Source organism: Alosa pseudoharengus, unplaced genomic scaffold, assembly GCF_046254945.1.
Source record: "Alosa pseudoharengus isolate Yale_2024_CS ecotype anadromous, Long Island Sound unplaced genomic scaffold, YU_APseudo_1.1 YU_APseudo_1.1_scf_15, whole genome shotgun sequence".
Classification (NCBI taxonomy): domain Eukaryota; kingdom Metazoa; phylum Chordata; class Actinopteri; order Clupeiformes; family Clupeidae; genus Alosa; species Alosa pseudoharengus.
This window is the reverse complement of record NW_027468620.1, coordinates 19,196,133-19,207,227: the sequence shown is the minus strand read 5'-3', so window position 1 is coordinate 19,207,227 and position 11,095 is coordinate 19,196,133. Positions and strand designations below refer to the sequence as shown.

The following is an 11,095-nucleotide window of genomic DNA, read 5'->3' as shown; positions in this document are numbered from 1 at the left end:
ATTAGCCTACTTCCTGTGAGAATTCTAGTTATTTGCATATGAGTGTTTGCATAACTTCATCATTAATCTACCTCATCCATGACAGGGTTACATCGGGTAGAAGTTATTTGGAATAATTAAACAAGGCTTTCATATACTGCACCTAAATGCTGGAGGAAAGAAACATGGTCGTTGGAAGGAATAAGGGGATTGTAATGCATACTTAAGCAACAGCGAGCTATGCCCTTCACTGACAAGTGTAATCCTCACCGACAAGCAGTTCTGAGCACTATCACTGCCTCGTGCTTTTTCCACAAAGAAAAGTTGGGAGGTTTGCTTTAATCAGTCAAACAGCGTGGACTTATTTGGACAAGCAGAATGAAAGGTTAAAATACTAATCGCCTTGGCCAACAAAAGGGGTCTTAAAGTTTTGGCATTACTAAGTCTCCTGATGACTTCCTCTGAATCCTGTTAAACAGTCGTCAAAAGGTAGGACAAGTTGTCAGAGAAAAGTGAGTTTCTTCTTTTTCATTTAGTTGTTTTTCTGTCCTCGGATGGTCTGATGTCATTTCACCCATTATTAAATACTCTGGGAAGCCAGACTATACGAGTATATATTAGTAGACATACGAGTATATATTATCTAACAACAGCATAGGGCATGAGGTGCATAGGAAACTAAGAACATAAACCTTCAGTAGGTAGAACAAATAACTGTCGGCTGGTATGTAGCCGGTAGTTTACTTAATTCTGTGCTAATTCAAATATAGAGTGAACATGATTTATATATACGTGTTGTTACTGTACAACACACGCATAGTACACCTCTGTGTATCCTGCACCAGGTGTGACGACTCCATTCATAACCTCCACAACCCTGTCCTTTATGCATCTCAAAATGCCTTTCTGAAACCTTACTCTAATTAAGATTGCAATCAACATCTCATATGTTGTGGAGGTACTATAGAAGCAGACAGAAAACAAGCCATAGCCTCAAACTGGATTCAGATCTAATAAAACGGAACAAAACAGCAATTCCAAGACAGTTTGGCCGGGTGCATAATAATGAGAATAGACACTAACTGGCAAGAATCAGAGCTCTTTCCTCTGCTAAATTGTCATGAACACCAGAGCAACAATCCCAGAGGATTAACCTTACATAATTAAAGAGAGCCCATTTCCATTTTCTTTAGAGCAAAAAAGCAATCAGACTAAAAAGTACACTAATTTAGCAAAAGCATGGTTCCACCTGTGAGCTCCGCTCCATTCACCCTCCAGCCCTCGCTTTAAGCTCCACATGGCGCTTCCCGCAATGGCAGCAATTAAATATTGCCGCCATTTGTGTGCCAGTGGTATTATGACTTATCTTTTGTCCCATCCATGAGGACTCGGGATGGAATTGAGTCAGACAGGGATATGAGAGCAGGAATCTATAGGTGTGTGTGTGTGGGGGGGGGGGGGGTTTACATCTTTTAATACACAAGGACCCATAGACTTTCCACAGAAGTGCACCTCAGTGAACTAAAGCACTCAAATCTGTGAGGAAATACTGATGTTTTATGTCTAAAGCCTCTCATAAAACAGGATAAGGATGCCTTTTTCTGCAATGACAAAAATGCATGAGGATGATTTACTGTAAGCACAATTGCAGAGGATTGCTACATCTTTTTAAAGTGGATTGTGACATGAAATTACAAACACCGGGCTGGCAGCACCAGCAAAGATGTGCTACGGTACGAAGAGGTCGACTGAGCCAGAATTAGAAAAGTGTTGCTGTTTGGTGGGCACTGCCAAGTCAGCACATACACCGGCACCCCTTCTGCCCAGCCTTCTGCCAACTCTGCCAGGCTGGGGGAAGGGAGTGAGAGAAGGGGAGCTCACAGGAAGTGAGATGGCATCTGCGGACAGCACACTGTATACTGCTCCTCTCTATATGGGCAGACCTGTGGTGGTCCAATGTATCTGTAGAGTAGTCTGGTCCATTATATCTGTAAACTAGCCTGCTGTATACTGTATGCATGTCTTATGAATGCTATTCAGTGAGTGCACACTGACTTTGTGTTTAGTATTTGGCCTTTGCCCTTGGCGTCCTTGGAGGTCCGTTCAGATCCACGCCCACAGATTTTCAGAGGGAACAGGAGTAATATTTTGACTGTATTGTCATGCTGGAGATTTTCTACACAAATTAAAAGGCAGAACAATCTGAAATTCAAATGCGCTCACGCCGCCACAGGGAGGCTGTGGATTAGTATCGATATGTGTGCCAACTTGTGAGATGAGAAAAATGGGAATATGCCATCAAATATCCCCTAGATAGATGCAATGAAAAACACATCACAATAAACAAAACACCTCAAAACCAAAATCAGTGCTCTCATGAGCTACAGTAGACTGGATCCAATTCATCGCCAACGTTTCTCTCAGGTTGTGCATAATAGATCAATCCCATATCTTTGTACAACAATTCCAAAATGGCCATATATCTCAAAATACTCTCATTAAATCTAAAACTTTAAACTGACCAACGGACTTCTGGCAGCAGCTCCAAAGAGGAAGTAGATGGCACTTACCTTGTACCAGGGCAGAATATATTTTTACACACATCCACTACTACTAGTAGTAGTACTACTACTACTACTACTACTAGTGTGAGATACTCATGACACTAATACTAAATAGTGTGTGTGTGTGTGTGTGTGTGTAAACAACTCACATGTTGTCATTTAACATAGAGTAGCTGATGTATCTAGTGGGTTTACATAGTCCACTACATTTGATGAAGGAAAAAAATAAAACATGTAAGTGTATGTAAATGGGCTTACCTGAACAGTATGGTATGCATTGTCATTCAACACATTTCTATTGCACCTTTCTTACCTGGAATTGAAGGTTGCCATTTGCTGATTCCATACCACACACAATCTACACAGCACACAGGAGCTAAGCTCAGCAAAATCAACAGCAGCGGTACACAGTGGAAACACTTGAATTTCTCTTTGGGTGAGTTTATACATTGTTGGTCAATTAACATTTTCAAATACTTTTTGTTTTTGTTATAATGGCCAGGGATTCAAGTTTTCCCAATATCATTATACTGTAAGCATAAATAAGCAAGAACATTTGACTCCAAACCTTGATGTGACTTTAAGGTGCGTTTCAGATTTCCTATCTTGTATATGCACTTTCAATTTTATGCACATATATGTTGTAAATAGTATAATGTATAAGGACAATACAAGTCCATGAAGGGCTCTACTTCCAACAACGAGCTACGTAGGATGTTCTAGGGCACAGGAGAAGAGTCAAATGGTGACGTTCCGACAACCACTTACCCTTAGCATGGGGGTAGCAGTTTGGAGAAGGCAAGAGATGCTCATCACCGACCGAGAGAGGTTTTCACCTTCTTCCACGCCCGGTCAGAAAAAAAAATGGTTACCAGCTGTACCGGCAGCACCAACGCACAGGTATGTTTGTCGACCAATAACCAAAGGCCCCACGTGTGAATGTCATTTGTGATACACATGCACCAAGCAAGGAATGGGAGGGTTCACTCCAGCCGTATGGACCCAATAAAAAAGCAGCACCTACCTTTCCACTGCACAGCACAAACATTGTACAACCAGACACTGGAGTGACGCGATACCCACACACATGTGCACAAAGCCCAGACATGGCGAGCATCACATTGCACTGCATTGCATTCATGTCAACAATGTACAAGAGGTGAGAGGTCCACCAAATGATAGAAAGAAGAATGTTTAGTACCTCTTTGTTTACCTACAGAGTTGGATGAAATGAATCCATGGTGAGAGCAGATTCCAGACACAAAAAAACAGGGGAAACAAAGGGAGAGGGGGTTGGGGGTGGAAGAAAAACACTAATAAGACATGGTCATGAGAGGCCGGAGGGATGGTCAGCATGGTGTTGGTATGAAGAGAGGAAACTTCATGAGTTGGAGTGGGGGAATGGGGGGGGGGGCTGTCTAGGTATCTATCTAGGTGGCAGAAAACAGTGGTGACAGGAATGAGAGTGTGTTGGGAGGGGTGTCCCTCCCTAGCTAGATGCTAAGTCACTCTCCTTTGCTTTGAGATGAGGCAATGGTGGTGCGTATATGGCCAGGGGCAAGAAGAATGTCAATCAAGCTTACTGGTGCATTCCTGACAGGCATCATAGCAGTCAGAGAAAAGAAAGAAAGAAAGAAAGAAAAAAAGGTGCAGTGCCTTCTGCTACTGTATCATTTTGTTATTTCATTTCAGCCATGCTCTACAAACAAAATGTGCTCTGCCACTGTTTCAAACTAATACTATCAAAAGAACCACTGAATAATGGAACCATACCAACAGAAGAAAACATCAAGCAAGGCATTAAAGCTCTAAGCTTGAAAAAGAAACTAGAATGGGGACCACTGAAAATAATAAAAAGAAATACATAAATTAATACCACACCATCCATTTGCCAAAGAGCAAATCATTAAATAAACATCAAGAAAACATGAAATAAAATAATGTATGAACACCCTGAACTACTACAGCTCTAAACCTGATTGGCATAGCGGCAAAAAAAAAGTGAGAAGCAGCTCAAGTTTGTAACAGACAGAGGAGGAGGAGGAGGAGGAGAAAGGACAATGGAGGCAAGAGTGGAAAAGGAGCAGAACCCATACCTTGGTCGCCCATCATCAGGTGCGCAAGACCTTAAAGGAAAACAAGAGCACAGTCAGCAAAGAACAGGGGATCATGGGAAGGATCTCACACTTATAGCACAGGGATCTCACTTGATGCCTGTGACACATCAGACAGGAGAGAGTGGGACGGAGAGGTAGGGAGGGATGGGGGGGGGGACTCTTAGACAAGGGTTGTCCAATGAGCAATATGTTTTGCTGTCTTTATTTGCAACCTTTTGGTTGCATTGTCTCATTGGTCACACTTACGAGAGAGAGATAGAGAAAAAATTAGTTATAAGTTCTCTGTTGTTGAAATCATCAGGAAGGCCCCATAGCACCCAACCCGATTGCCCACATATCCCCTTATAGTGCCATTCTACATGTTCAGAACTTACTCTGGAAAGATAAAGAAGCCATCATGCAACACTGATTTGAAATTCATATTTAATTAGTTATAGGTTTAGAGTAAGTGCAAATGTGTGGTAGGGTCTGATCATTTTCCCCTCCTCAAAGCAATAATATAGCATTGCATTGCATTAACATTATATCAGCCTGAAGAGTCCGTCGAAGAAGCAGCTTGCCAACACCAGTCTGTTGGCAGTACATCCTCAGCACTCATTAGCATTTTCAAAGATTGCATTGCCAAAACGCCATGGACAGAATGATTGTTTAAAAGATATCCGTCTTTGCTTTTCTGCTGCCAAGCTAGCATAATCAACACCTAGTGATTTTGTCAATGACACAATATATGCCAAAGCAACATCTACTCTATGCCCTCAAATAGGATGACCCATCTTATATAGCACTGATTGCAGTTCCCAAGTAGAGTTTTGAAAAGCACTTTGATTTACCTTAGATCATAACCATCACTTACCCACCTTAAGCTGGGCCAGCCAAAGAACTCTTAATCACTTTTATGGCTTCAATTCCTGACAAACTGTTTAAGCTGTCTTTTTAATTAAGTATTTCTATTTTGATAAACACAACAATGAATGCAAATATTTCAAATTGAGGATGAGCACATATTTACACTTACTGTATTAATCAACTCCAGATGCACCACTTAACATTTATTCTAGAGAGAGTTGTGGGTAGGCAGAAAGAATCCTCCTAAAGGCTAATGGCACAGGAACACATACAGTAATATTACTTACCTTGTTGTGAGGAGCAAAAGCACAAATGCACCACCTCCACAATACCCCCACTGACACTATTTAAACCACTGCTAAAACCAGAAGAAACAAGTGATACCCACCTTCACCATAGTTGTCTTCTGGAGGCACATACAGGCAAGAAGAGAGAGAGGAAGACGTTGGTTAAGCAGCATGCATATCGATACTAGCCTTTGCATGACGTAACCATGCAAGGCGTCAAACATCACATGCAACTATTCCCTCCACAACAGGAGAGAGTTGTGAAGTTATGACGGCTCTAACGGTACAGTGGTGTCCGACTCAATTAATTGTGTAGTACTTGTTATGTCACATTGGAAGATCAATTTTTTAAGTGTGACATAAAAAAGGTGTTGGTCTCTAAGGTCATGTTCAAGTACTGTAGTTTATTTAATTGTGGGGATTTAACACTAACTTGGGGTTCAAATAGTGAACTATAGTATGACAACTGTCTATTTTATGAATGAATTCCAGACACTGAATAGGGTTATTATGTCAGTGTATGAGGTTTGCTTGGTGATTCTACAAGCTAAAGCATATACCCAGTGCCGTTGATTGCCAACAAGGACTCTTATCTAAAAATATTCAATAACTTTAATGGAAATGTGTTTCCATGAACAACACTATATGTTTATTCATTTTTTCTACAATTGCACAACAATTTTAAGTTAGTTAATTACATTATCACAACTAATGCCCAATGCCTCTGTTGTTTATGTCTCTGTTAGTCCGTCCAATAAGGTATATGATATGTAGGAACAATACAGGCTTTAACTTCAGCGACAGTTACTATGCATAGGTATCACTGTTTATTTCTACAGTGATGTGTACTTCTCATTAAAGTGATATAAAAATGCTTTTACTTTATTCAAATAAATGTGTGACTTAAATCATGTTTTTTTTATTCAACTGACATCATGCATAAGAGACAGAACACAAAATTATGTGAGCGTGTTACAGAGCATGCATAACAGACACAACATAAGAAGGGAAAAAAAAAACAAAAAAAAAAAACACGCACACAACAACTTTCCTAAGACAGAACAGATGGTGAGTCAGTAAATGCAATCAACAGTTATATGAGGCTGCATACATTTTATCATCAGCTAAATAACAGATTTGATTAAATGCTAGACTTGTGCATTGGAAATGATGGGTGAGATCTAAGTATTTGGCTCTACCGTAAGATTAATATATTTAATAAATTCCTATGCATTATAAATGCAGAACTATCAAAGGTCCTGGAGAAAAGTCATGGTTAATGCAAATGTCTCTTAGTCCGGAGGGATAGAGTATGCATATCTTTATCCTATGCCATGGTTTAATCCCATCATCAATAAATAAAATAGTAAAGATTGGCTGCTGAATATGTTTATACTGTAAAATATAAAGACTATGACCAGGCTTGTGCAAAATTCTATAATTGAATTGAAACTGGCTCTTAAATTCCATTGAAATTCTTGAATTTCTCTTGCATTTCAATTGAGGTAGCAAACAGGAAGCAGAATTGCAATTTGAATTGTGCACAACCCTGACTATGACACCTGTTGGCAATTGTAATTCCTTAATATCATCTTTTCATCTATATCATCTTTCCAGTTGTGTGTCTTCAGTCCCTAATGCCTAAGAACAGTGACACAGAATGACAGACGTTCACCTCCCCCCGTCTCTGCCAGGGGTCCATCCCCAGGTCACATGGGACAGATGGCCAGACAGCCTGCTGCCCATCAAGAAAAAGCAGGCTCCTACCTCTTGAGTTTGCTTTGGCCCCCACGCACGGTTATGACCCAAAACTTACCAGTTGGCGTTGGCTCACCTTTCCAAAACTCACACCATGCACCAAAAATCAAACGTATGGAAGCAGCGTTTTGTGAACAAAATACATGTTAGGCAAGTGAATTCATTCATGGGCTCCAATTGGATTCAGATATAAATTAGATATAAATGGGATCCTGTGTGTGTGTGTGTGTGTGTGTGTGTGTGCGTGTGTGTGTGTGTGTGTGTGTGTGTGTGTGTGTGTGTGTGTGTGTGTGTGGATGTGTGTGTTGTGGTACTGTGATTTAATAAGATCCTCAGGAGGGATACGTTCACACAAACCTCGCTGATTTGCAGCAGAAGTAGCAGTGAGACTGAGGAAATTGGACACTTTGTTCACAAAAGGAGGGTTTGGAGAAATGAATGGGCTGCCACTCAAAGAGCACTCTGAGATGGCAGGAGACCACAGCCAGCAATGTGATCGCAATGAGAGGAACATTAAATGAGAGAAATTAAATAAGAAGAAAGCCTTTTTGCAGACACAGTGTATAAATCTTAGGTATAGCATAATGCTCATATGTGTAAGAGGCATGCAAGGGCTGTTAACCATCTATTTTTAGTTATAATGTATTACAGTAAACAAAACAGCCATAAAGCAGGCAACATCTAAGTGCCATAGCCTAATCCTGGGAAAACTTACAATGTAGAATATCTTATTATTAAGTGATTATGCTCTATATTATTATACTGAGTTATATTGTAAACATGTCCTTAAGCATCAAGAGTGCTTGTGCATAATGAAGATGAAAATAGAGATAGCAGATGTTTTGAGAGGACTTTCAGTCTTTTAGTCTTTCTATTAAGAGCAGCAATATCAGTAATATATGGTTGTTGGCATTCTGATAATGGATTCACTACAACTACAGGGAAAATATGTGATCATCACTGAAATCCCAAGCATTATTGAAACTAATGCAGAGGCTCTATTTGCTCATATACAAAGAGGGCCTATTAACATAAGCTTTTTAAAGTAAAATTGGTCTGATTTGACATCATAATTGAAATCTTATGTTCACATAAGCTGAACTTTATAATATACAAATGTAAGATACACATAGCTATCCCCCCCAAAACATAACTATTAGGATGTAACAGGCCTACCATGTTGTAAAATGGAGAGACTATCTTTTCAAAAAGCATCTCAAATCATCAGTATAAGCCATCCGGATGGCCTTGTGCCATCAGAAAGAACCCCTGTTGGCCCTACTCAGCAGTCTATTCAAAGGATCATGTGTCCTTCAAGGCATCCAAACCCAACTTTGTATGGACGGGACTGTGACATTCTGCTCTTCTTCATTAACCACTCTTTGAACAGCCACTGCAGCATGCAGCAGCACCTCCATTCAGGCCTCTCCCAATGTGTCCCTGTACTGAATGCACCAGCGTGACAATCCTTGATGCTGCTGGAATTTTTTTCTGGCCTTTCAGTGATGCCGTATTGAGGAGCGCAACCCCTGGTTTCAACGTTCTACTGGCTTCGCTCATGAATAGCTAAGAATATTGGCCCAATTTAACAGAGTCAGCCCAGAAAAATTACACTGACCTGTTAATAGTCTCGCCTCCATACAACCGCCACTTTGATAAGTTGCACCAAGTGTGGTTTATGGGGAATGCTCGCAATCCTTGCATACATTTTCAAGCAGCAATTTAATCATAATTAAATGGGCGTCACATCTTAATGGCTATATTTCCTACTTAATTCATAATTAGGGAGAGCTATGTGTAATACATAAACAGTATAGTCCATTTTGCATGCAATTGCAGGTACTGCAATGCAGAGCGGAGATTGAATGCTAGATACATAACCCATATAAAAGAAAAGTTCATGTAATTTTGATTATAAGAATAATATTATGCCACAACCAATACTGAGATCAGTACTGAAAGCAAACATTGCTGTGTCAATAACAACACTGGCTTTTCAAGTTTACTGTATCTCGTTAATATCTGGAAAATCCAAATAAATCAATTATTATAAGGTAAAACTCTCTCTGAAATGTCTGGGCTCAACTGAGTTGCAAAAAAAGCAAAATATACCACTGCTGTAACATGAAGGCATATTCAAACCCTGCTATGCAGCCATGGGGGACATCTTACATGACGAACAATACAGTTACTTATTTCCATGTTCCACACCATGGGCTACAGAATTTTTTCCATCTACATTAACTTGACTCCTGTACCTGTCTAAGAAAGGAGGCCAGAGAATATGCCTTCTGGTATTACATAAAGCCCTGATATTTCCTACCAAAAGGTCTTCACAGTCACTCTATATTAAGACAAAAAGCCCCGTCTCTATTCTGTGGTCACCATTTCAGCCATTGGGATCACCATTTTAGACCATTCATTATAAATGTTAATGGCCTTCTCCTTGCCACACACACACACACACACACACACAGACACACACCCCTCTTAGTAGTTACGTGACAAGAGCAGAATGCACACTTCCTCTCTATGCCACATACTGTGTTCAGCAACAGCAGATAGAGGGAGACAAATGCTTGTTGGACTAAGCAGCAAAGGTCAATGGCAGCATTCAGACGATGGATCAATCTGCTGTTAAATTACAATTTAGCCGAAATCAAGACTAATGAGCACGGACGCTAGCCCATCCTTTAGCCGTACACTTGTCTGCTAATGCCCCTCAGCCTGTGTGCACCGCCACTGGAACCAGCTCGCAGCTAAGCATCTTCCTTCAGCAATTCCTCACAAAACACAATAAACTCAGAGAAAGAGAGATAGACAGACAGAGAAAGAGAGAGAGAGAGAGAGAGAGAGAGAATGGAGGCTAAGTGACCAGCCACTCTGATGGGAATCGATTAGACCTGCTGTTACAGTACTCTGGTCTGGTGTTAGATTACCATTGGCACCCTGTTGAGACTGTTAGTATCTTTCTGCCCACACTGGGGGTCTCAGTCAGTGTGTCTTTTTCCCTGCACATACCTCTAAATCCCCCTCACACTCTCACTCGTTTTGTTTTGATTTTATTTTATTTTACGTAAGCCATCCCTCATAGCCAAATGTGCTTCATATGCAATCCTGAATATATTCTGAGCATCTCTTTTTACATAACAATCTATGGCCCCTGCTTAAGACCCTCAAGCAAAGGCTGACTAAATTTCACAACCCACGTCCACTTGACAAAGACACATATCTCAAATGTTGTCCTTCATCTAAGGACCAATTCCACTTCCCCCGACATGCAATCACTCTCCTATGAGAACCTAGCGGTAAGTAGCAAGGAATAATGATAATAAAAAAAAGTTGCACTTGACAACGAGCCTTCTCCATCTTTTCTGCCATAGTAAAGTAGCAGACTGTGGCTCTGGGGGGTGGATAACACTAGTCTCCCACCTTGCCTTTCTTACGGCAAGCCTACGCTTTATCATTGGGAGATAGAGGGGATTGTGGGAACAGATGTGCACACGCCCTCTTCCTCTCTTTTTCTTAACATCTTATGGATCGG

The 11,095-nt window shown here is 40.6% G+C and overlaps 1 protein-coding gene across 2 annotated transcripts in view; it reads right to left on the bottom strand.

The window, feature by feature from the left end:
* Nucleotides 1-11,095, bottom strand: part of LOC143123790 (neurexin-1a-like) — a 262,633-nt gene that overhangs the window by 240,025 nt on the left and 11,513 nt on the right. For both annotated transcript variants that reach the window (XM_076285071.1, XM_076285072.1), the window contains exons 2-3: nt 5,895-5,912; nt 4,640-4,669 (exon numbers count right to left, since the gene is read on the bottom strand). In XM_076285071.1, coding sequence (XP_076141186.1) covers nt 4,640-4,669; nt 5,895-5,912 — 48 coding nt within the window. The remainder of the gene's footprint in view (nt 1-4,639; nt 4,670-5,894; nt 5,913-11,095) is intronic.